At 43.7% G+C, this 27248-nt stretch overlaps 1 protein-coding gene across 4 annotated transcripts in view; it reads right to left on the bottom strand.

Annotated features, from left to right (window-relative positions):
- The window catches only part of DCLK2 (doublecortin like kinase 2), a 183830-nt gene that overhangs the window by 28446 nt on the left and 128136 nt on the right, over positions 1–27248 (bottom strand). For all 4 annotated transcript variants that reach the window (XR_010658897.1, XR_010658898.1, XM_065905004.1 and 1 more), the window contains 3 exons: positions 10663–10738; positions 9213–9321; positions 3963–4020 (listed from right to left, as the gene is read on the bottom strand). Coding sequence is in view for 2 of the 4 variants with exons in the window: in XM_065905004.1 (XP_065761076.1) it covers positions 3963–4020; positions 9213–9321; positions 10663–10738 (243 nt within the window). In the remaining 2 variants the exon portion in view is untranslated. The remainder of the gene's footprint in view (positions 1–3962; positions 4021–9212; positions 9322–10662; positions 10739–27248) is intronic.

Genomic DNA, 27248 nt, shown 5'->3' with positions numbered 1-27248 from the left:
ACCAGGCTCCTCTATTCTCCAGGCAAGAATATTAGAGTGGGTTGCCATTCCCTTCTCCAGGGGATCTTCCCATCCCACGGATTGAACACGAGTCTCCCGCATTGCAGGCAGACGCTTTATCCTCTGAGCCACCAGGGAAGCCTCATACTCAGCCATACAAAGAATGAAACAATGCCATGTGCAGCAACCGGAATGGACCTAGAGATGATCATGCTGAGCGACGTAAGTCAGACAGACAAATATTACACCATACGATATCAAATACTGCAGTGGGCAGCCATTTCCTCCTCCGGGGCATCTTCCTGACCCAGGGATCAAACTCGGGTCTTCTGCATTGCAGGCAGACCCTCTACCGTTTGAGCTACCAGGGAAGCCCTAAATCACTTGCATGTGTATCTAAAATATGACACAAATGAATTTATCTACGACACAGAAACAGACTCACAGATACAGAAAACAAACTATGGTTACCAGAAGGGAAAGGGGGTGGGGAAGGGATAGACGAGGAGTTTGGTATTAACAGATACAGACCAGTATACTCCTACTACAATCAGGTGCACTATATATAGCACAGGGAGCTATATTCACCATCTTGTAATGACCTATAATTTAAAAAAGTATATGTATAATTGAATCTTTTTGCTGTAAATCAGAAACACAACATTATATGAACTATACTTCAACTTAAGAAAATCTCCTACTTGGAAGACCCCAACGTGCTTTCCACCTCCTGGGCCCCTGCTCAGTTGCTGACCGCCTCCAAGGCCCTTCTGTCATTCCTGCCTCGTCAAGCCCTGCGTGCACACACACGTCCAGTCACGTCTGACTCTCTGTGACTCCATGGGCTGTAGTCTGCCACTACCCACCACTCAAGTTCAGCTCCAACGCTTCTTGCTCTAAGGCATCGCCACTGAGCATCTGCTTCTCTCTCATCCACTTCCCTGAACTCCCAAACACTCCTTACAGAATTGGTATTAATTTGTATGTTAAATCACCTTATTTCTAGCACAGCATCTCACACAAACATCAGATGTTAGATAAACAGAGAATTAATCTAATAACACTCATACTCATTACAGAAAACGCAAATACAAAGTCAGACGTTAAGAATTATTCCCCAGGTTTTTCTTACAGGAACAAAGGCAGAAATTGAACTTGGAGCAGGAGCATGATGGACTAACCCAAAGATCCGATCACTGCTCTACCTCTGTGTGACTTCTGGGAAGCTATCTAATATGTGTTTCTGTTTCTTTATCTATAAAACCAATACATCTGTTTTGCAAGGTATTAAAGATAATGTGCAAAATTCTTAAAATTTCCAAGCCTTGATAGAAAATACACTTTGATAAATGGATAGATAATACATTTTGGATAGATAATACATTTTGGATAGACATTATATTTTGATAAATGGCAGATACTGTTTTCAGCATTATTACTTTTCTGTGTACATCTCACAAAACAGAGGTAATGAACAATGTCCCAGAAGAGTGTCTTAACACCTGCCCTAACATTTTGTTTAAAAACAAAATTCTCTATACCATTTTTTCCATAGTATAAAATTCAGTGGAAAAATCTACTTATTGAAAACAAGCATGAGATGAACAGACACAAACTAGTACACATAAAACAGACATGCCACAAGGATTTACTGTACATCCTGTAATGACCCACAATGAAATATTGATATTATCTGAAAAGAAACAACTGATTCACTTTGCTGTACATCTGAAACCAACACAGTACTGTAATCAACTGTCCATTTTTTTTTAACGTTTTGAAATTATAATTTCATACAATGTGGAAATAATTGTTCAAGTAAGCAAAATAGAAGGGTGAAAACTAACTATATGAGCATGAATTATAAAAGTACAATGACATTCAAAAACAAGGAAAAACAATACCTCAATTTTTTTTTCTTCACCCAAATGTTTGAAGTGACCTATTCATTTGCCTTAACACTTGGTGTTATCAGACTGTATTTTTTTGCATGAAGATCTTTTTTTCAACTACTGAGACTGCTGCTTAAATTTTAATCACGTAAACAGTATTTTTTCCATCATAATTATTTTTAAACTTTTTATGAATACTTTAATGCAATTATTTAGAACCTGGTTCCCCAAATTACAACACATTCTGCTTAAATCACACAATATCAGATACAAAGAGCAACACCCACTTCCACACAGAGAAAGGCTCAGCAGTTGAAAATGTAATCAGATTGTCAGCATGATAGGTAAAAAAACACAGAATTATTTTAAAAAAATTAAATTTAGAAAAACCTTATTCAAAGAAAAGGGAGCATTTTGCACAGACTCTGCTTCATTAGCTGTCACAATGCAATAAAAAGAAAGTATATGACAAATTTGCCTATTGGATTTACATTCTGGGACTCTGAGAAATTTTACCATAATTATTTTAGGTTTTCTGTTAAAAATACACAATTTTGTAAATGTCTGATGAAGAACAGTTTTACGAGTTCCATAAATATAAGACCGCCAATGTCACATCAAGTCCTCCTAGTTATAAGTTCTGACTTCCTCTGGCCTATTAATAATATTAACAGCTAACAAGTGTTAAAGTTTTACTATATACTGGTTCTTTTCTACATATCTTACCTGCCTTAATTAATTCACAATAACTTATATCTTAAACATTATTAATAACTGCATTTTATCAGTTATTAGGAAGAAACAGAAGCACAGAGGGCCTAACTAATTTTTCCAAGGTCACATTGCAAGAAAACACAGGATTAAACTTAATACAATCTGTCTAGAGTAGCACTGTTCAACAGCAATGTGATCCACCCATGTAAATCTAAATTTTCTAGTAGCCATGCTAAAAAATATAAAAAGCAGGTAAAATTTATGACTTACTTAATCTCAAATATTCAAGATATTACCATTTCACCATGTAATCAAATACAAAAGATATTAAATATCTTACATTCTTCTCTGAGTATTAAGTCTTCACAATCTGATGTGTGTTTTGCACTTAGCAGACATTTCAGTTCAGACTGGCCACATTTCAAGTGCCAGGAGTTCAGAATTGGACAATGTGTTCCAGAGCCTGCTCTCTTACCTGCTAGGCTAACTACCAGAAAGGAATCTAAAAAGGTCTTTGTTGTCATTATTAGAAAATATTTATCTTTTCAAATACAGTTAAAATACCTTTAATGTAGCAGCATCCCGTTATTTGATTTTTTTCCCCCAGTTGGATCTTGAGAGTGGGACAGAGAAAAAAGTTCATCCCCTTGGAGAGACAATCCACGATGTGTGTGCATATCCCGCATCAGCTCTCGTTACAAGTATCTTTCCAAGGATGCCTGTACGGCAAACAAGCTTGGAACACAAAGACGGCGTCTGCCCTGGCCAGGAGGGCAGATCTGTTTTCCTGACCACAGTAACAACGTCCTCCTCTGAGGATTCGAGTGGCTCCCTCCTAAGATTGGGGGTTCCTAGGCTTGGGGATGGATCCTCCACTGGGATACAAACCCACTATGGGCCTTGGGAGGTGAGAGGAACCAACGCGAGCACGGAGCCCACGCTGCCTGCTATGCCACGAGTAGCTCTTTTTTGGTCTCTGACCCAGGAATGCTGCGTCTTCTGCCACATCTATAAAGCTAGAAGGCTAATTTGTTAGTCTGAAAGTAGGGTCAAGTCTCAGACCCCTCACTGTTCCTGACACAGCTTTTTTTGTGTGGCTGGATTCTGAAATAGGCATCTCCCAGAGAAGAGAACTTACATTTTTCGATGGTTAGGACAAAGATCAAATAAAGATACCGTTTTAGGATTAAGGTTTCAGAAAAATGGCAGGAAAAAAAGCTTGATATGCTTTCCCCGAGTACTACCAACAGTTAATTCCTGTGACGAGCTCATCAAATCACCACTTAAATTCCTTCACCACAGCAAACAGCTCTAAGTGTTCTAGTTTCTTTTACAAAATAGTCACATATACTGTACCTTTCCACAACATTTGGCTTTGTCTATAATCTTCAGGGCAAACTCCTTTCCGGTTGACCTATGAATAAACAGAGGAAGGCCATTTAAAGACACACATCAAAGACACCATCCTTCCTGATTTCCTCTCCAGCAGACTCTGGGAAGAAAGACTGGTTTCCTGCTCTATACACCAGAGAGGGTGCTGAGTGGAGTTGGGGAGAAAAATCCCCCCAAAAAGACTTTTTGAAAACCCACAAAGCCACACTGTCAATCTCCTTTTATAAATATCAATCATTACAATATTATTAAGTAACTCACATATTTAAAATAGTTAAATTCTGTTGCATCAGAGCTGGACGAAAGATATTTTCCCACACTTAAATCTCAAAAATAGTTCTCTTAGGAGACAGAATAAAATTTAGAAAAATGAATCAAAGTAACAGAAAAATTTCTTTTATCAATGTCCTTACATGAATCCATTAGCCCATCAGGCCACAATTCAAAACAGAGAAGTCCCTAGACTTCCACTGTCCATTTCTCAGTCAAACTGCAGTGAAGACCTGGAGCCGTCTCACCCACACCTGTCAACACCCCAGTCTGCACGTGCTCAGTCACTTCAGCCGTGTCCAACTCTCTGCGACCCCGTGGACCACGGCTGCCAGGCTCCTCTGTCCATGGGATTCTCCAGGCAAGGATACTGGACTGGGTTGCCATGTTCCTTCTCCAGTGATAAAGTATGAAGTAAGAGAAGTGAGTGAGAGACATCATTTCCTTGGACACAAGAATCTGGATGATGTTATTTAACCTTTAATCACCTTTAACATCATTTAAGCTGAACATGCCAAAAATACATCTTTCGGAATTCAGGAGAACAGTTCAACAAAGAACACTGTGGTAATCTCAGAACACATTAGTTCTCTCAATCACAAGCTACATTTGCTAAGTGGTCATAGAAACACTGATGGCCTACCTTGGAAGAATAAACTTTATTTAAATTAGTATATGGTATATAGACAGAATGTGGTCCACTGGAGAAGGGAATGGCAAACCACTTCAGTGTTCTTGCCTTGAGAACCCCATGAACAGGATGAGAAGGCAAAATGATAGGATACTGAAAGAGGGACTCCCCAGGTCAGTAGGCGCCCAGTATGCTACCGGAGATCAGTGGAGAAATAACCCCAGAAAGAATGAAGGGATGGAGCCAAAGCAAAAACAATACCCACTTGTGGATGTGACTGGTGGTAGAAGCAAGGTCCAATGCTGTAAAGAGCAATATTGCATAGGAACATGGAAAGTTAGGTCCATGAATCAAGGCAAATTGGAAGTGGTCAAACAGGAGAAGGCAAGAGTGAACGTCAACATTTTAGGAATCAGCAAACTAAAATGGACAGGAATGAGTGAATTTAACTCAGAATAGCATCATATCTACTACTGTGGGCAAGAATTCCTTAGAAGAAATGGAGTAGCCATCATGGTCAACAAGAGTCCAAAATGCAGTACTTGGATGCAATCTCAAAAACGACAGAATGATCTCTGTTCGTTTCCAAGGCAAACCATTCAATATCACAGCTCCAAGCCTATGCCCCAACCAGTAACGCTGAAGAAGGTGAAGTTGAACAATTCTATGAAGACCTACAAGACCTTTTAGAACTAACACCTAAAAAAGATGTCCTTTTCATTATAGGGGACTGGAATGCAAAAATAGGAAGTCAAGAAACACCTGGAGTGACAGGCAAATTTGGCCTTGGAGTACGGAATGAAGCAGAGCAAAGACTAACAGAGTTCTGCCAAGAGAACGCACTGGTCATAGCAAACACCCTCTCCCAACAACACAAGAGAAGACTCTACACATGGACATCACCAGATGGCCAACACCGAAATCAGATTGATTATATTCTTTGCAGCCAAAGATGGAGAAGCTCTATACAGTCAGCAAAAACAAGACCGGGAGCTGATTGTGGCTCAGATCATGAACTCCTTATTGCCAAATTCAGACTTAAACTGAAGAAAGTAGGGAAAACCACAGGACCATTCAGGTATGATCTAAATCAAATCCCTTATGACTATACAGTGGAAGTGAGAAATAGATTTAGGGGATTAGATGTGATAGAGAGCCTGAAGAACTATGGATGGAGGTTCGTGACACTGTACAGGAGACAGGGATCAAGGCCATCCCTATGGAAAAGAAATGCAAAAAGGCAAAATGGTTGTCTGAGGAGGCCTTACCAATAGCTGTGAAAAGAAAAGAAGTGAAAAGCTAGGGAGAAAAGGAAAGATATTCTGATTTGAATGCAGAGTTTCAAAGAATAGCCAGGAGAGATAAGAAAGACTTCCTCAGCGATCAATGCAAACAAATAGAGGAAAACAACAGAATGGGAAAGACTAGAGATCTCTTCAAGAAAATTAGAGATACCATGGAAACATTTCATGCAAAGATGGGCACAATAAAGGACAGAAATGGTATGGACCTAACAGAAGCAGAAGATATTAAGAGGTGACAAGAATATACAGAAGAACTCTACAAAAAAAGATCTTCACCACCCAGATAATCACAATGGTGTGATCACTCACCTAGAGCCAGACATCCTGGAATGTGAAGTCAAATGGGCCTTAGGAAGCATTACTACGAAAAAAGCTAGAGGATGTGATGGAATTCCAGTTGAGCTATTTCAAATCCTGAAAGATGATGCTGGGAAAGTGCTGCACTCAATATGCCAGCAAATTTGGAAAACTTAGCAGTGGCCACAGGACTGGAAAAGGTCAGTTTTCATTCCAATCCCAAAGAATGCTCAAACTATCGCACAATTACACTCATCTCACACGCTAGTAGAGTAATGCTCAAAATTCTCCAAGCCAGGCTTCAGCAATACGTGAATTGTGAACTTCCAGATGTTCAAGCTGGTTTTAGAAAAGGCAGAGGAACCAGAGATCAAATTGCCAACAGCTGCTGGATCATCGAAAAAGCAAGAGAGTTCCAGAAAAACATCTACTTCTGCTTTATTGACTATGCCAACCAAAGACTTTGACTGTGTGGATCACAATAAACTGTGGAAAATTCTGAAAGAGATGGGAATACCAGACCATCTGACCTGCCTCTTGAGAAACCTGTATGCAGGTCAGGAAGCAACAGTCAGAATGGACATGGAACAGCAGACTGGTTCCAAATAGGAAAAGGAGTACATCAAGGCTGTATATTGTCACCCTGCTTATTTAACGTATATGCAGAGTACATCGTGAGAAATGCTGCGCTGGAAGAAGCACAAGCTGGAATCAAGATTGCCGGGAGAACTATCAATAACCTCAGATATGCAGATGACACCACCCTTAAGGCAGAGAGTGAAGAGGAACTAAAAAGCCTCTTGATGAAAGTGAAAGAGGAGAGTGAAAAAGTTGGCTTAAAGCTTAACATTCAGAAAACTAAGATCATGGCATCTGGTCCCATCACCTCAGATGGGGAGACAGTGGAAACAGTGTCAGACTTTATTTTTTTGGGCTCCAAAATCACTGCAGATGGTGACTGCAGCCATGAAATTAAAAGATGCTTACTCCTTGGAAGGAAAGTTATGACCAACCTAGATAGCATATTAAAAGCAGAGACATGACTTTGCCAACAAAGGTCCATCTAGACAAGGCTATGGTTTTTCCAGTAGTCATGTATGGATGTGAGAGTTGGACTGTGAAGAAAGCTGAGCGCCAAAAAACTGATGCTTTTGAACTGTGGTGCTGGAGAAGACTCTTGAGAGTCCCTTGGACTGCAAGGAGATGCAACCAGTCCATCCTAAAGGAGATCAGTCCTGGGTGTTCAATGGAAGGACTGATGCTGAAGCTGAAACTCCAATACTTTGGCCACCTCATGCGAAGAGTTGACTCATTGGAAAAGACCCTGATGCTGGGAGGGATTGGGGGCAGGAGGAGAAGGGGACAACAGAGGATGAGATGGCTGGATGGCATCACCTACTTGATGGGCATGTTCTTGGGTAGACTCCAGGAGTTGGTGATGGACATGGAGGCCTGGCGTGCTGCGATTCATGGGGTCGGAAAGAGTTGGACACGACTGAGCAACTGAACTGACTGACTGATATATAGAGTGGTAAAGAACCCATCTTCCCATGCAGGAGACGTAAGACATGTGGGTTCATTCCCTGGGTGGGAAGAGGTGAGCATGGCAACCCACTCCAATATTCTTGCTCGGAGAATCCAGCAACAGAGGAGCCTGGCAGGCTACAGTCCATAGGGCTGCAAAGAGTTGGACACGACTGAAGCAACATAGCATGCATTTGTGCATGTATATATAGTGTGTTAGTCACTCAGTCATGTTTGTATATATGTGTGTAGAGTATAAATCTGCTTTCTACTTTGAGAGATGTATCAGGTCTCATATATGAGCCAGAGAAAAATGGGAAAGAATACGATTCGTTAAAAAAAATAAAATCTCCTACAGCACTTACCTGTGCCAGGCTTTGTTCTCAGTGCTATAGTTGTATTGATTCCTTTAATACCTGCAGAAACCCCCTCATTTAATATTTAATTTCATATTATCAGTAGTCCAGGATACATGAGTTCTGACTTTATTCAAGATCAGAATCAGCCAACTTTTGCACATATTAAAATAATATTTCTGCTTTTCCAGCCTTATTTTAAGGTCTTGATTTCTCAAATGGTAAACTATTAAAACTGGAAAAGATTCGGATTAGAGTCTTTGTACTTATAGGCTGTTTCTCGAGCTGTTCTAAGTGGTACTTTTTGTTGTGGGGGGGTGGGCAGGAGGTGAGTTTTCCAGAAAGTTCTGGTAACTGCAGTTTTTCTGTTTTGCTACATCTTTGGTGGAGGTTTACTGCTCGTTATATGGTGCAGAAAGCAACTCCTTTACTTAGCTCTGGTTACACAGATTGTTGCCCAAGCAACAGGCATCTAAAATATGACTTCTAAAGGCTCATTAGAAATCTGAGGCAATATTTGGTTTATGTTATGGGGAAGGGCTTCTCTGGTGGCTCAGACAGTAAAGAATCTGCCTGCAATGAGGGAGATGCAGGTTTGATCACTGAGTCAGGAAGATTCCCTAGAGAAGGGCATGAACCCACGCCAGTATTCTTGCCTGGAGAATCCCATGGACAGAGGAGCCTGGCGGGCTGTAGTCAAGCTGCCCGTGAGCGTGCAAAACCACTAGTCCCTAGGGTAGAGTCTTTGAGAAGGCCTTCTGTTCATTCAGGTAAGAATAAATTCCAAGGCAGAAATGTATGCATCAGTGAACAAGCGATTATCTTCCCTCACCTGTCCATGCACTCTTTGACGACTGCAAAATTGCCGTCTCCAATAACTTTCCCAATTTTGTATTTCTCAAGAAGAGTCGATGACTCAGAGCACCTGTTTCCATTCACACCTGCAAGAAAGGGTAAATGCATACTCTAATGAACACATCACATTTCACCTTGATTTTTACATATTTGTAAAACAACAAATCTAAATGCACTTCTATATCTATAGTAAAACTAAAGAAAATCCTCTGAGCATATTTTCTTAATAAAACACCTGAATCACCAATTTCCTTTTAGCCTTGTTGGCTAGAATCAGAAACCAACAAAATCAAGAAGACTCCTCTGAGTTTCTTGGACTGCAAGGAGATCCAGCTAGTCCATCCTAAAGGAAATCAGTCCTGAATATTCACTGGAAGGACTGATGTTGAAGCTGAAACTCCAATACTTTGGCCACCTGATGTGAAGAGCTGACTCATAGGAAAAGACCCTGATGCTGGGAAAGATTGAAGGTGAGAGGAGAAGGGGAATGACAGAGGATGAGATGGTTGGATGGCATCACCAACTCAATGAACATGAGTTTGAGTAAGCTTCGGGAGTTCGTGATGGACAAGGAAGCCCGGTGTACTGCAGTCCATGAAGTAGCAAAGAGTCGGACACGACTGAGCGACTGAACTGAACAAATTCCTGAAATATCACCTGAAAATAAGTGATTAACTTTGGGTAATAGGGAAGTCTAACTAAAACTCTAAATTTTTTGTGAATTCTGGGGAAAGGGGAAGGGGGTGATGGTGGGGATTTAATCTTAGACATTTTTCTTCTCAAGATTTTCTAGTAAAGAAAATTCTGGCCAGTCATGAATTAAGCTAAGTTAATGCAAATTTCCAGCTCAAAAGTTATCTCAAAAAGAAGGTGGGGGGAGGGGCAGGAGGAGGAAGTGGTTAAGACTCCACTTTTCACAATGCATTCTCAAGTGGACTGTATGCAGCACACATCAGAGAAAGAAGCCTACTTAGAGTATCTAAGAAAAACAAAAGTCTACATTTAGGAATTGTAGGCAGTTTCAGTTCAGTCGCTCAGTCGTGTCCGACTCTTTGCGACCACATGAACCGCAGCATGCCAGGCCTCCCTGTCCATCACCAATTCCCAGAGTTTACCCAAACTCATGTCCATCGAGTCAGTGATGCCATCCAGCCATCTCATTCTCTGTCGTCCCCTTCTCCTTCTGCTCTCAATCTTTCCCAGCAGATTGCCACTAGGGAAAAAGAATGGAAAACCAGAACTAAAATTTGAAATTGGGATTGCTTAATTAACACTGATGCGACCCCTGACAAGTAAGGCTGAACAAGTTAACTGGAGTCATGACCTCATGGTGTTTAGGGAGACCATCAAGCACAAGGGGGTATGTGGGTCCGCCAAGTTCACACGGATGGCTTCTGTTACAAAAAAGTAAACATACTGAGAACTACCTTCAGGACTCAGGCAACGATCAACTTCAGGCCCTCCGTTGACATTGGAAGAAGATCGGCCATGTGCAGAAACCTGCTGCAAAAAGACAGTGCTTGTTATTTATTCAGCTTATCGACTATGTAGGTAAGTTTCCACATAGAATCATACAGAAATAGAGGAAGCATCTCCTTGCTTCTCATCTCACCCGTCCTCCTATACATAGCCCCATTAACACAGTTCTCCCCTAGACACAGTGCTTTCAATAGTATCATGAAAACTGACACTGTGCTTCTCTTCTTTGATACTGTGTTACTGTTGATCTCAGTGAAGTAAAGAAAAGGAGACTTTCACAGCATCACCGATGAACAAGACAGCACACACCCCCCGGAGGGTTCAGCACCCAGACAGCGGCCCTGGCTCAACCAACTCCTTTACACCCTAAGACAGCAGGAATTCCTCTGCGGCATCACAAGGATTTTTTTTTTTTAAACTAGGAACCAGAGGGAAATAAAAGATAAAACTAAATGATAGGTTCCCACCTAACAAAAAGCTGAAGTCCCCAGTCTAACACACAAATATCTCTAAATTCTTCTGTAAACTGAACAGGCAGAGAAACCAGAGATCAAATTGCCAACATCCAATGGATCATTGAAAAAGTGAGAGAGGTCCAGAAAAACAGCTACTTCTACTTGATTGACTATGCCAAAGACTTTGACTGTGTGGATCATAATAAACTGTGAAAAATTCTTCAAGAGATGGGAATACCAGACCACCTGACCTGTTTCCTGAGAAATCTGTAGGCAGGTCAAGAAGCAACAGTTAGAATTGGACATGGAACAACAGACTGGTTCCAAATAGAAAAAGGAGTACGTCAAGGCTGTATATTGTCACCCTGCTTATTTAACTTATATGCAGAGTACATCATGAGAAATGTTGGACTGGATGAAGCACAAGCTGAAATCAAGATTGCCAGGAGAAATATCCATAACCTCAGATATGCAGATGATACCACCCTTACGGCAGAAAGTGAAGAGGAACTAAAAAGCCTCCTGATGAAAGTGAAAGAGGAGAGTGAAAAAGTTGGCTTAAAGCGCAACATTCAGAAAACTAAGATCACGGCATCTGGTCCCATCACTTCATGGCAAATAGATGGGGAAACAGTGAAACAGTGTCAGACTTTATTTTTCTGGGCTCCAAAATCACTGCAGATGGTGATTGGAGCCATGAGATTAAAAGAGGCTTACTCCTTGGAAAGAAAGTTTTGACCAACCTAGACAGCATAGTAAAAAGCAGAGACATTACTTTGTCAACAAAGGTCCGTCTAGACAAGGCTATGGTTTTTCCAGTGGTCATGTATGTACATGAGAGTTGGACTGTGAAGAAAGCTGAGCACTGAAGAATTGATGCTTTTGAACTGTGGTGTTGGAGAAGACTCTTGAGAGTCCCTTGGACTGCAAGGAGATCCAACCAGTCCATCCTAAAGGAGATCAGTCCTGGGTGTTCATTGGACGGGCTGATGTTGAAGCTGTAACTCCAATATTTTGGCCACCTCATGCGAAGAGCTGACTCTTTGAAAAGACCCGATGCTGGGAAAATAATGAAGGCGGGAGGAGAAGGGGACGACTGAGGATGAGATGGTTGGATGGCATCACTGACTCAATGGACATGAGTTTGAGTAAGCTCCGGGAATTTGTGATGGACAGGGAGGCCTGGCGTGCTGCAGTCCACGAAGTCTCAAAGAGTTGGACACAACTGAGCGACTGAACTGAACTGAAACTGAAAAGGGCTTCCCAGGTGGCTCAGTAGGTAAAGATGACGTCTGCAATGCAAGAAATGCTGGCAGACATGGGTTCTATGTCCGGGTGAAGAAAATCCCCTAGAGTAGGAAATGACAACCCATTCCAGTATTCTTGCCTGAAGAATCTCAAGAAGAGGAACTTGAGAGTCTACAGTCCATAGCGTCACAAGAGTCAGACAAAACTGAAGCAATTGAGCACACACAGGTAAACTGACTATTTCTGTGATGACACGTACGTTTATCACTGTTATTATTGTGCAGTAGCTCAGCTGTGTCTAACTCATTGCAACTCCATGGACTGCAGCATGCCAAGCTTCCCTGTCCTTCACCATCTCCTGGAGCTTGCTCAAACTCATGTCTATTAAGTCGGTGATGCCATCCAACTATCTAGTCCTCTGATATCTTCTCCTCCTGCCTTCAATCCTTCCCAGCATCAGGGTCTTTTCTAAAGAGTCAGCTCTTCGCATCAGGTGGCCAAAGTATTGGAGCTTCAGCTTCAGCATCAGTCCTTCCAATGAATATTCAGCATTGATTTCCTTTTCCTTTAAAATTGACTGGTTTGATCTCCTTGCAATCCAAGGGACTCTGAAGAGTCTTCTCCACAGTTCAAATGCATCAAATGACAAAATATGTATCATTATTTACTACTATTTTATGTATTGTTTATTATTCTGGCGGCTTATGGAATTTTTTTTTCTTCATAATTCCCAAGGGCTATTACACTTCCCAACTCAATCTTTTCTCTTTCTTCTTTCTTTCTTCTCTTAAAAAAAAATAAAGTATTTCTCTTAGGAGTTTATATGGTCAAAGGACTTACTGATGGTAAAGCCAGGAGTGGTGTGTCTTGCTAAGAAACCCAAGACCACTGAAAACCAGTGCTGAGATGCACCAATTAGCCCTGCCCTGAGGAATAAACACGCCTCTCCTAAATGTGTGTCCTGCAGTCTGACAGGTGAGTAGTCAGGCAGAAACGTGGGTGTGCGTGTGTGTCCCTTTCTGGCCACCCTTAACCTGATGAAAACTGTGGGTGGCTGAACACCTTGCTCCTCAAAACTCACTCACTCCTTCCTCATAATACAGGTCATTGGTGGACACAGTTTTTCAAAACTTAGCTTTTTGGCTTGTTTCCTTTTTCCCTGCTAAAATTGAAGGCAATTCCAAATTCAGCAGGAATTTATCCTAGAACGTTTAAAAGTTAGAATTTAAAAACCAAGCCCTAGAAGGGGACCTGAAGGGAAGCTGAAAAGAAAACCACAACGTTCTCTGCAGCATTTGTTGTTACAGCAACCACTCCCGCTCTGGTGGTCCTCAGCTTCTGGACAGCTCCACCAGAGGCCGCCTCAGTCACCGCCAGCCTCCCCACGCCACGACTACTGCCGGGGCAGCCTTTCCAGAGGAGACTTCTGATCCCAGAGCCTCACTGTGTCATCATCATAACCAACAGAACAACCCTCAAGTCTTCAGCCCACCTGACAATGCAGGAGACATAAGAAACCTGGGTTTGACCCCTGGGTCGGGAAGATCCCCTGGAGGAGGGCCTGGCAACCCACTCCAGTGCTCTTGCCTGGAGAATCCCATGGACAGAGGAGCCTGGCGGGCTACAGTCCACGGGCTCACAAAGAGTCAGACACGATTGACTAAGTTACAACAGCAGAAGTGTAAATCATCTAGCACAGTCAACGACAGGTAGCACTAACTCAGCATTAGTTATTAGTATTTTTCCTCAAAACGCCTAACATATAGGGACTTTGAATGAGTGTATGAGAAAGGCTTTTGAATTGTTGAGTGTACAATGACTCCAAGAGATGTTTCTATATAATTCACTCCAAGTCAGTTTTCTCTTCTAATGCAACACTTCCTGAATTGAAAATTGTCACTCAAGGAAATAAGAAATCCAGATTAAATTCATATCAACTGGATCCTTAATGAACAGTATGAAAATGCAAAAAAGATATGACATTGAAAGATGAACTCCTCAGGTTGGTAGGTGCCCAGTATGCTACTGGAGAAGAAAGGAAAAAAAGCTCTAAGAGGGATGAAGAGGCTGAGCCAAGGCGGAAACAATGCCCATTTGTGGATATGTCTGGTGGTGAAAGTAAAGTCCGATGCTGTACAGAACAATACTGCATTGGAACCTGGGTTGTCAGATCCATGGTAAATAGGAAGTGGTCAAACAGGAGATGGCAAGAGTGAACATTGACATTTCAGGAATCAGTGAACTAAGATGGACCGAAATGGGCAAATTTAATTCAGATGACCATTACATCTTCTACTGTGGGCAAGAATCCCTTAGAAGAAATGGAGTAGCCCTCATAGTCAACAAAAGAGTCTGAAATGCAGTACTTGGGCGCAATCTCAAAAATGACAAAATGGTCTCTGTTTGTTTCCAAGGCAAACGATTCAGTATCACAGTAATCCAAGTCTATGCCCAACCACTAATGCCAAAGAAGGTGAAGTTGAATGGTTCTATGATGACCTATAAGACCTTCTAGAACTAACACCAAAAAAAGATGTCCTTTTCATCAAAGGGGACTGGAATGTAAAAGTAGGAAGTCTAGAGATACCTGGAGTAACAGGCAAATTTGGCCTTGGAGTACAGAATGAAGCAGGGCAAAAGCTAGAGTTTTGCCAAGAGAACACACTGGTCATAGCAAACACCCTCTTCCAACAACACAAGAGAAGACTCTATACATGGACATCAACAGACGGTCAACACCGAAATCAGATTGATTATATTCTTTGCAGCTGAAGATGGAGAAGTTCTATACAGTCAGCAAAAAAGACCGGGGGCTGACTGTGGCTCAGATCAAGAACTCCTTATTGCAAAATTCAAACATAAATTGAAAAAAGTAGAGAATACCACTAGATCATTCAGGTATGACCTAAATCAAATCCTTTACGATTATACAGTGGAAATGACAAATAAATTCAAGGGATTAGATCTGATAGAGAGTGCCTGAAGAACTATGGACGGAGGTTTGTAAAATTGTACAGGAGGCAGTGATCAAGACCATCCCCAAGAAAAAGAAATTCAAAAATGCAAAATGGTTGTCTGAGGAGACCTTACAAATAGCCGAGAAAGGAAGAGAAACAAAAGGCAAAGGGGAAAAGGAAAGATATACCCATCTGAATGCAGAGTTCCAAAGAACAGCAAGGAAAGATAAGAAAGCCTTCGTATGTGATCAATGCAAAGAAATAGAGGAAAACAATAGAATGGGAAAGACTAGAGATCTCTTCAAGAAAATTAGAAATACTAAGGGAACATTTCATGCAAAGATGGGCACACTAAAGGACAGAAACAGTATGGACCTAACAGAAGCAGAAGTTATTAAGAAGAGGAGGCAAGAATACAGAGAAGAACTATACAAAAAAGACCTTAATGACCCAGATAACCATGATGGTATAATTACTCACCTAGAGCCAGGCAACCCTGAATATTCATTGGAAGGACTGATGCTGAAGCTAAAGATACAATACTTTTGCCACTTGAGGCCAAGAACTGGCTCACTGGAAAAGACCCTGATGCTGGGAAAGATTGAAGGCAGGAGGAAAGATTGAAGACAGAGGACGAGATGGCTGGATGGCATCACTGACTCAGTGGACATGAGTTTGAGCAAACTTCAGGAGATGGTGAAGGACAGGGAAGCCTGGCGTGCTGCAGTCCAAGAGACAGCAAAGAGTGAGACATGACTGAGCAACGGGACAACAACAGATTCTTAACAGAATAAAGATAAGAAGAAAGTCATTTGGGGGGAAGTTTCATATCTCAGAAGGTAAACAGAAAGATGCCTTTTGATCTCAGCTCACCTCTAGGTTACAGGGATGGAGGGGTGGACTGTCGATGCCGGGGGAGCAGTGGTGGACAGTGGCCTGGCTGACCTGCATGTCTGTACTTCACAACCCAGGAAGGGGCCGCCCCACACCCTCGGGGCGCAGCAGGCTGGGTCTGGCCTGGGCACTGGGCCGGAGGCAGGTCCCTGCCTAGCACTCAGAGCCCGGGGGGTGTGCGCGTGCAGACCCCACGTCCACCGCGGCCTGCCTCTGTCCCCACTCTCCTCTAGGCCTGCCTGCTTAGCTCTCCTGGATGTGGTGACCCTCTTCTCGAGGTCTCTTCCCTGAGCTGTCTGAGTAAGTTAGTTCATCATGTGACTTTGCTCTGTGTGACTCAAGGGCTCTCTAACAGAGAAGTCCAGAAAGAGGCGAAAAATGCAGGCATCTTTACCTCCGTGTACATGTTCACACGGACGCGTGACTCCCTGGAGTACTGACTGAATTCCTATCAACCACGGTCACATTCTCAATGTTTCTTTTGATTAAATTCTCACTCACACCTATCCTGATTCCCAGCGCTTACAAACTTGATTTGTGTTGGGATTCAGAGGAGGCAAGGGGCCAGAAAAGACACCAGGAGACAGAGCAGGTGGTGGAAGCTGATGGTGTAGCGACCAAACAGAGAACTAGGCTGAAGCTGGCCTGCGAGGCGGCTTGCGGACAGTGTGAGTGCGCGGGACAACACAAAAGGCTGTTTCCAGGTGTATCTGACAAAGGTTTCACTAAATCGCCAGGAAATGCAGCTCTCTTAGGAAAGGCTGGCGGTAAGAAGAGCATCTTTCAAAACTCTCCAACAGAATGATACTTTCTTTCAAAGTGCTAAACCTGCAGCCTTTAAAAACTAAGAGAGCTAACAGAAGTGACATATCTGAATACCTGTCCAAACATGTTCCTTTATTTGGGGGAAAAAAAAGCTTTCATGAAGAAAATGAAAATGCATACAAAAAATGACGGAATCATTACATTATAACACAGCTCAACAGACAGGACATGATCAGATGCAGGGACGGTTTTCCTTCCCTCCATCAGCAACAACCTGTGCTGGACCTTTAGAGGATGCAAAGATTAGGGCCACGGTCTTTAGAGCCTGAAGTTTACAGTCTAATGAAGAGGCACATGTGTACATGCAAAACCCTTCCTGGAAACCTCACTGTTCCAGAATGTGGTTCTTTCTGACGGTTTGTAACCCATGTGCAGGAGCTGTTTCGCTAGAGCACGAGTCTGCACTTGGCACACCTGAATCACACCTCTACCCTCTAAGTTTGTTTGACCTCCCAGCAATGAAGCCTGGCGCTCCGAGAATCCAAGAAAAGCTGGGTATCCCCCAAGACCTCTGGACAGATCCCGGGCAAACGTGAAGTGTCTATTGTTACATATAAGGCACTCCTGGTGCCCCGAGACACATGCAGACAACGAGAAAGGAAAACACAAGGGCAAAAGCAAGGACTATAAGATCCCCTCCATTTACCGGGCAGAATGTACGGATTTTCCCGTCCCTGGCAAGAGAACTATTCTCTTACTGAAGCAAGGACAGAATAAAATACGGCATTCCTGATTAAACCTGTCCCATTTCTATTGTCCAACTAAATTTTTTATTAAAATCTCTTAAAATGCTAATGCGCTTCCTCCTTCCATCAGCAGCCGGGATGCTGAGAAAGCATGAAGACGGTGCCTGGACGCTGCGTGTGAACGAGACGCTCTTCAATAAAGTGTAAACGGATGGTAGGAGCATCTGGACTCTTTCAAGATATTTTCCATAATTACTAACTGGTTCAAAAAGAAGCAATACACTTCTCCGGTGGTCCAGTGGTTAAGGATCTGTCTCTGAGTGCAGGCGACACTGGTTCCAACCCTGGTCCAGGAAGATCCCACATGCCTTGGGGCAACCAAGCCTGTGCACCACAGCTATTGAGCGATCTGCAAGAGAAGCCGCCACAATGCGAAGCCTGCCCACAGTCAGAGAGCAGCCGCTGCTCGCTCCAGTTATAGAAAGCCTGTGCACAGCAGCAAAGACCCAGCACAGCCAATAAATACTTTTTTCTTTTTTAAAAAGATGCCCTGATGTTAGTGGTGGGGAGAAGAGGGGACTTGTTTCCTGATGAGGTCATAGAGGGTGAGGGGAAGCAATGGAAACAATGAGGACTCAGCGAGTGCATTCTCTGTGCCCTCCACCACCACTGGCCTTCTCTCTGGCAGCAGCAGCCCCAGTTTTATGAAAAAGGAAGGAAACTGTACCAGAATCCACTTCTGCTAAGAACTTTAAAAAAAGACTTGAAAACAAAGCAAAAGAATCTATAAAGTGCTCTCAACTGCTAGCACCACCTAAAAGAGCATTCCTGGCAGACAGTACATCCGATGACACGCCAGCTTCCCACATTTTTAGCAAAGTCAGTGTCCTACATTACATTTCTTTGACAAGTGGATTATTACTATTTCTATGAAATTTAAAGAGAAGTGTTAAATGCTATATTAAAATTGTGAAGTTTTGTTCAGAAACAAGCAATTCTCGGGGGGGGGGGGGAGCAGCAAAAATAGTTCTGTTAATGCTGGTCTCTACTTCATTGTGGTTTTCATAAAAAAAAAGCATTTGAACAGACTCTAGCAGATATACTTGCATAGAGAGTTGACTTTCTTGAATGCATCTTGGAAAATGACACTGTGATTTTAAGTGGCCTGCTGCAGGGGTCAGAAACATCTTCTGTAAAGGGTCAGAGAGTAATATTTCAGCCTTTGTGGGTCACATGGTCTTTGTCACAACTACTTAACTCTGCTGTTGTCGTGTGAAAGCCAGAAACCAAATAGAAACGAAGGAGCGTGGCTGTGTTCCAATAAAACTTTGTTGAGAAAAACAAGCGATGGGCCAAATTTGGCCACAGGCAAATAAGTCCCTGGTCCACAAGAAGTTTCTTAGGAAAGCTTTTCCTCCAACATAATGCTTATACTTTTAAACGCTAGAACAGAATAAACTCCAGGGTACGATGTTATAAAGCAGCAGTTCTCTGTCCTTGGCTGTATATTAGAATTCCCAGGGAAGATCTGAAACATTCTGTTGCAAGGTTGCACCACAGATTAAAGAATCCTTGCATGTAGGGTCCAAGTATCAAGATATTTTTAAGCTCTACAGAATATCTATGTGTAGCTAAGGTTGAGAATCTCCATGGAGGAAGTTTCTTGCAGGAATTATAACTGATTGTTCAGCTACCTTAACTTCTCTCTGTCACTCATCCAGTAACCTAACCACTGTGAGTCATCCATGGCCCAAGGACAATTTTCTCTTTGTAAGGAAAGGAAAGACACTCATTACAATTTATTGAACGTCTACTTTGAGCCAAGTCGTAAACTGAATACTTTTAAATCTTATAAATTAAGTATTATTTCATCTCCATTGATCTGTGAAGAAACCAAAGTTCAGAGATGTTATATCACTTGCCCAAATGGCACAGCAAATGTAAATTCAGGATCTAAACTCAGACCCGGCTGCTGAGCCCAGGAGCTCTTTGGCTAGTCTCACATTATAACATCGAATTGCTCACGAAGTCTTGCACTCAATACAATTCAGTGATCAAAATATTCATTGTGGTATATTTAGAACATGCTTTCAGGTTTCATAACTATAATCACCTTCCTATAATTTAGTCAAATAATATATAAGTCGATAAATAAATACACAGCGTTTCCTCATCTAAAGAGGTCTTCAGAAAAAATTTTTCTTTAAAACGATGACCTCTGAAATGTACTGGAAGATTTTTTTTTTTAATCAGTATGCTACATTATTACTTGTACTGATAAATAGATTTGCTTCCATTACCATTTTTTGTGGTATTTTTAGAAACTATCAGAAACATCAGTTCCATTAATTAGAAGGAAAACCAGTGTAAATCAGGCGTGTGTTTAAAAACAGAAGCTTGGGGCTTCCCCGGTGGTTCAGTGGCAAAGAATCTGCCTGCCAACGCAGGAGACATGGGTTCGATCCCTGGTCTGGTGGGATCCCACGTACCTCAGAGCAACTAAGCCCATGAGCCACAACTATTGAGCCTGTGCTCCAGAGCCCAGGACCCACAACTACTGAAGCCCTTGGAGCCTGGAGCCCGCGCTCCGCAACGAGTCAGGCCACTGCAATGAGAAGCCCGACCACTGCAACTAGACAGCAGCTCCCTCCCGCTGCAGTGCAACTCGAGAAAAGTCCACGCAGCAACGAAGACCCAGCACAGCCGAGAATAAATAAATAAAATTATTAAAAAAAAAAAAAAACACAGAAGCCTTATCACTTTTATACTGGATTTGTAATAATGAACTCTGAAGTACTTCAGTATTAGTAAGGAGATACAAGAACAATTAATCTGAATCAGCACCTAGGGATTCATCACATACAAAATATTCTTACCCACAGCCACACCTTAGACTTGGTTTCACCTGGGACAATCAGTGGTACTTGAGATTTGTGACTGGTTAATAGTGGAGAACAGCAGAATACACAACCCCACTGTCTGTGCATGTACATGGTTTGGGACAGTGGCCACCTCAAGTCTATGAAAGTGTAATAGGGAGGAACGAACCTGACTCCATACTGGCTGTTTCTTTTACTTTAACCTTTCCATTCTATTGCTTTTGCTACAAGTTAATAACTAAAAGAATGTTGTCTACAGCTTGAAATATACAGGACAGCCCATCATCAAGGCTCTGATTTTTAAAGGTATAACACTTCTCCATTCATATAGAGATAAAAGGCTGCAGAACAGAGAATCACAGTTGCCTTGAAGGAACGTTGTGACCTGACCTACACCCACAGCTATAAGAACATGCCCCCTCTCCTTTTAGCGTAAAAGCAGCCTGAATCCTAACTTGGGTGAGATGGTTCTTTGGGACCCTAGTCCACCATCTTCTCATCTTCTGGCTTTATGAATAAAGTCACTACACTTTGCCTCAATAAACCCTCTCTCAATTTACTGGGCTTTTCTGTGGTGAGCAGTATGAACTTCGACCTGGTAACAAAAGGGCTTTGTGGAAGCTGCCGACTTTGGCCTTCTGTTCCTCTGAGTATCGCTGCCACCTCAGCTGAAGACATGGTTTGCCAAAACCAGCAAAGCATCTCATCACATCCCTATTGGGTGAGCCTTTCAAGCAGTGCTGGCTTCCTGGATTTTGAGCAACGAGTGGTATGGGCACGCCTACCTGCTAAACACGTCAGCATACCTTCAGTGTGATGTACCACCGAATTCCAGGGTGCCTGGGTGCTGGGAGAGGTGACTGCTACTTTCAGTGTCAACAACATGGGCCACTCCTGTTTTTCACTGGCACAGGACAGCTCAATGCCACGACCTCTAAGTAGTAACACCACCCAGTTATCTGATGCATGACCGAGAAGAATGTCTAATGATCCACTTTTATGAATAAGAGGGTGTTTGAGATAACACACATGCTGTTTCAATCAGTATTCAAATAAAGCTTATACAATTGATCCTACCTTACACACTGATCTGCCTGGCAAACTCTCCACCCCCATAAAAGTGGGCTTCCACCCAGCTGAGCCGTTTATGCACCAAATGCCTCTTTTCTGCTGATCAACTACAATGTACAAATCAATGACCTCAAACAGAATCTTCGAGTCATCATGATGATTGATTTCTTTAGGGCACCAAAATCTTCAAAACTGCTTAGTCCCTCTTTTGCTTTTCTGTCAACAAAATCATTACATGCAGAGATTAAGTGAACACTCACCATTTCTGAGGTAATAAAGGGTGTCAGTCTCTTCATACTAAAGACCATTAACTAGTTTTTAAATACTAAAGAAAGCGTAAGCTCCAGGGAAAAGCCAAAAACCTCACCAAGGTCAGAAGCTACCGGGGATTTACATTTCACAGCTTCGCAAAGAAGTTTTGAGTTCAGAAGGTCAAAGAGGTACATTTTAGCTCTGCCAATCAGTATGAGGTACTACCAGCCCTTTCATCACACTTCACAAATCTGGAAAATCTTTCACCGCCAGCAGACCCAGGAGACATCATCAGATAAAATATCAGCACATCAGACAGCTTATAATCTCAAGATGTTGGATAATGTTCCGACGTCCTTCTTTCCCTTTTTTCTTTCAACCAACAAGAATGCTCACGGTAGACAGCCCCCGGGCATACGCGTCAGCATCAAAATGTGAGACGTGTCAGCCCCCAGTGTCCACAGATGTGCCCCTCACTCTGAAGCCTTGAATTACTACAGCCTTGAAAGTCTTAAACTGGGACGTGGATGATGAATTAAATTTCAGGGAAATGCTTTCTTCATCCATCTGGCAGCTGATGACACATTTAGTACTCTTTATTGCCTATCTGTCCTGAAGAAAACGCTGTGATTTAAACACAGTAAATATTCCTGAAGGGAAGGTTATCGGCTAGATCGAAGGGACTCCGAGGAACTTGGGCAGAGGAAACAGGAGATCACAGGCTGAGGTCAAGGAGAAAACGGAGGGTCCGGAAGACGGGGATTAAGAGAAGAAAATGTCAGTGGTTGGGGGGGGGTCTAGGATTTGAAGGGGAGAGAAAAAAATGGGCAGGGGGTGATGGGTCTACAGGATAAAAGGACTGCAGGGAGAACAGAGCAGTGGGATTTATGGGGAGAGAGACTCGTGGTCCTCAAAAGGGAGAGGGGACAGAAAGCTGCTGAGGGGCAGACGCGGCCGAGGAGGGAAACTCTGGGTGAGACGAAAGCAGAGGGAAGGGGTGTGGGCGCCAGTCTCCAGGACAGTCCCCACGCGCCTGGTGTTCATGGCCACGTGGAGTCCCTTCCCACGCTCACTGGACTGACGTCTCCAGCTCCCAAGCTCTGAAGGAAACGATGCTGTCCCTGCCATCCGAGGCGAGGCACAGACAGGGGGACTTCTGCCCAGCACTCTGTCAGAGCCCTCACTCTCAGGAAACACAGCTGCAACCTTCTGAGGCTACTGAAGCCAGCCTACGGAGGAATCCACCCAGTGAGGAGCTGGGGCGTCCTGCCAGGAGCCGGCACAACCTGCCTCCAAGTGAGCAGGTCACCGAGGGAGGGGGTCCTCTGTTCCCAGTCAAGCTTGGGGCGACTGCAGCCCGGATGCACGGCTACAACCCCATCTGAGGTCTTAACCCAGTTAGGCTGTCCCTGAATTCCTGACCCACAAGAACAGGGGGAGAATCGTTTTAAGCTGCTGAATTTGGGGATAGCTTGTTACTAACAATATTACCTATGGATTACTAATAGGGTTGAACGATGTCGAGAGAGCAGGAAGGGACTTCCCTGGTGGCCCAGTGGTTAAGAATCCCCCTTCCAATGCAAGGGATGTGGGTTTGACCCCTGGTTGGGGAACTGAGATCCCACAGACCTAGAGGCAACTCAGTGCGCGTGCTACAACTACTGAGCCCATGCGCCGCAATGCAGCCCAAAATAAATAAATAAAAACAATTTTAAGATAGGGCAGGAAAACAGAGACAAAGGGTAGAGCTGGGAGGGCAAGTCATAACAGGAAAGCAGAGAAGGTAATAATATAGCAGAGAAGTCTGACTTCTCTCATTTTCTCTTTCCTTCTTCTCACTTCATTGCATGTCAATTTTTTTTTCCTAAGTGAAACTTCTCTCATGTGAAAACTGAACCTGGGCACCCCAATGCTTCTGATAATACAGATGGAAGAACAGAATATAAAAGAATAACAATAGCATAATAGAATAACAAAGTTATTCTAAGTGCTTTCTTTATATTTAATCAGTTAACCTTAACCCTGTTCAGCAGGTCCCAAAAATCCCATTTTTCACAGATAACAGTGATGTGACTTGTGCAAGGCCACACAGCTAGTGAGTGGTCAGGCCAGGACGGAACCCAGACAGCCCAGTTTCCGAGCTCCCGCGCTGAACCAGGTCAGCATCTTGTGTCCGTCTCAGACCAGGGGCCTCTGGGCTCACCCTTCTCAGAGTCGCTCACCCTATTGACTGCACGCTAGGGGGCGCTGTCTCTGCCTTCACCCTCGGGCTTAAGGGGGCCTCTCTCAACTGGGACAGACTGGACTTTCACAGAAAATTTTACTAAGTAAGGAGAACACACTTAGCGACTGAACAACAAGGAGAGTAACAGGGAAATAAACAAGAGCCCTGAGGAGGCATGTGCCCTCCTGACACAGGCCTAGGACAGCCTGACTCCCCACATGCCCCTGACTGAGGCGGGCAGCCTGGTGCCGTGGAGGTGGAGGTGGCCCGTGTCTGGCTGCAAAAACGTCTCCTCCCCACTGTCAACAAGAGGGGCCCTGTGTTTAGAAAAGTCAGATTCCCCAAATCGATACAAGATCAAGGCCAACCTCTCAGCCCTAGGGTCTAGTTCTGGGGAACCTGGCCCATGGGGACCCGCCCAGTAGCCCTAGCAGCCTCCTTTATGAATTTCTGGTCTGAGGACAAAGTTCCAAGCATCAGCAGACCAGCCTTGCTTTCTCACTGTGTCCTCGGGGGCTAGGAGTGGTCATGCGCATGATCTACTTTCAAATCCCAGTCATGCCCCAGAGCTCACCACCTGGGGTCACAGGACCACCGGGGAACATCATCCCAGGCCCGGGGAGCATCATCCCAGGCCCGGGACCGTGCCTGCTGGGCCAGGACCACGACACCCGTTTCCAACCTGTGCGGACCTTGACCACACTCAGCTCACTGCTGGCTTCCAAAGGAAACCAGTAACCCTAACCTACTGCAGACTTTGTCATCCCACTAAGCCTTAGGGGGTCAGGCAGAACTGCTGGTCACACGGTGTAACCACTTCCCTTGAAAAGAATCATCATTAGATACAATGAACAATCTCTTCCACCACGAATCCCAGGAAGGCCGTCAACAGGCCTTCTCCTCCACCTTCCTCCTCCCTTCACCCAGCCTCTCCCCCAGCCCAGGATCCCTTTTCTCAACCCTCCCCTCTCCCTGTCCTTTCCCCTATCTCACAACCCAGTTTTATTCAGAGCATCTAAGCCCAGGCACTCCCCCTCCTAAAAGACCTCTGCAGCACAGCTTTCCAAGGGATGCCTGAGTTGGGGTCATGGAAGCAGACCCGCGGGGGATGGGGAAGGTCAAAGGTTACAGATGAAGCGCTTGAGAGGGTCAGAGACCCCAACTGGCCACCAAGACTTGAGCAACTCACTTTATATCTCTGTCAGATTCTCCATCTATAAGATGAAGACGAACTAAAATATCTGGGGTCACTTCCGGTTTCCACACTCTATGATCTAGCCAAAGCAGCAAGTTATACCTGAGGAACAAGTAACTCTCAGTTGTCCTAACATCTTTCCATTTTAGGTTTAAAGAACCTTAATGACTTGGTCGCCACCCTATTTCTTAATGTTCCCACCTTGCAAAAAACACAATTTGAGGAAAGCTTCGCTTCCTCTCCTGCCTTTGGCCCAGCCCCTGAGAGAGCCTGACTTTCTGGGAACACTGAATGGAGTGGAGTTGTCTTCCTCACAGGAGTATTACCCAGAAAACAATGAGGGCATTTTGCAGGGGAGGGGGAGCTGCTTCTGAATCCCCATGTTTTTCGAGGAGCAAATAAAAACACCACTGCCGCCCTGGAGTCAGAGATTAAACATCATAATGTCACTATTTTTCATTTTCAATTATTTTAGTGTCTCCGCCCAAACACCAGAATGGTTCCCAGAAACTGCCACAAGGAGGGGGGTGGGGGATTGTGACAGAATATCAGATTCTGCTCACCTTTGCCTTAACTCTGCTAAACCCACTGTTAAGTAAAACCAAGATGGGAGCAGGGCTGGGGAGGCGGCCGTGTGCCGAAAGCTGCGTCCCGGGGGAATCGCAGGAGTGCCAGCTCCTGCTCTGCTGTACTGGCCTGGTTTCCCTGCTTTTGTGAGTTCTCTGGAAAAAGACTACCCACAAAGCCATAAAAGCATCTAAGCAGGATAAGTTGGGGTAAAGAGCTGCTGCCCGTGAAGAACGGCCCTCCATGGCCAGACAGCCCCTCTTAATGGATCTTAATGAGCTGTTTTAAATGAAGGGAAGGAAAAAGCCTAGCACTAACACATGATAATTATCTGTGATTCTCCATGTGTAATGTCACTTAATAGAGGGAAATAATGCAAACGTGGACAGATGCTGACTAGGGCTTTACAAGTGACATCAAAATGAGGGTATTCTGCACAGTAAGAAGCACAACTACGCTGCAGTATCTCAAAGGCAAGTTTTCCTGCCAAGGACGACACGCACCACGCCTGCGGGGAATCTGTGGCGCAATGAACGCCCACAAAGTGTGGCCCCTGGGAACAGGCTTGGCTTTATGTCCGAACAGCAGACGGGTGTAGCAGAGGCTTGTTCAGCTTCGAATATTTACCGTACGATTCAGTGAGTCTGTATCAGCTTGAGTGAGAGGAAGAGAAATGGATGCCCCAGCTTCCTAGACAGGTTTTTGGGCAACTTACAAGAACTACAATCTTAGCCTGTAGGAGTCATCTAAAGTCAAATGTTCTTATTTTACAGATGATCAAAAGAAAGCCCAGAGGAGGTCTCACACCTCCACAGCTGTCAGCCAAGCCTCAGCTGTGCTGGAGGAGAAAGGAAGGGGTGGGAGGTCATGAAAGGACTGTTACCCTTTATTTTGCCGCTGATTTCAACTTCAATCTTGACTAGGAATCAGCATTTCCTGTAACTTTCTTCATCTCTTTTTGCATCAATAAATGATCCATGAGCACTTACCATGAAACTGTGTGTGCTAAATTCTGAGGTTACTCTAAATACTAAGATATATCTATTGTAATTGAGAATGATTTTACCTAATGCCTCTGTAATCTTACTAAACCTCGTTAGCATGTCTTAAAAATCCCACTGAGGACTTGCCTGGTGGCCCAGTGGTTGAGAGTCCGCCTTGGGTGGGTTTGAGCCCCAGTACCCAACTGTACATCACAATTAGAGGGTCTGTGTGCCACAGAGAGGTTTCCCAGGTGGCACGAGACAATGCAGGAGACACAAGAGATTCCAGTCTGATCCC

The sequence above is a fragment of the Muntiacus reevesi genome, chromosome 13, assembly GCF_963930625.1.
Source record: "Muntiacus reevesi chromosome 13, mMunRee1.1, whole genome shotgun sequence".
In the NCBI taxonomy this organism is placed as follows: domain Eukaryota; kingdom Metazoa; phylum Chordata; class Mammalia; order Artiodactyla; family Cervidae; genus Muntiacus; species Muntiacus reevesi.
This window is presented reverse-complemented; position numbering and strand designations above follow the sequence as displayed.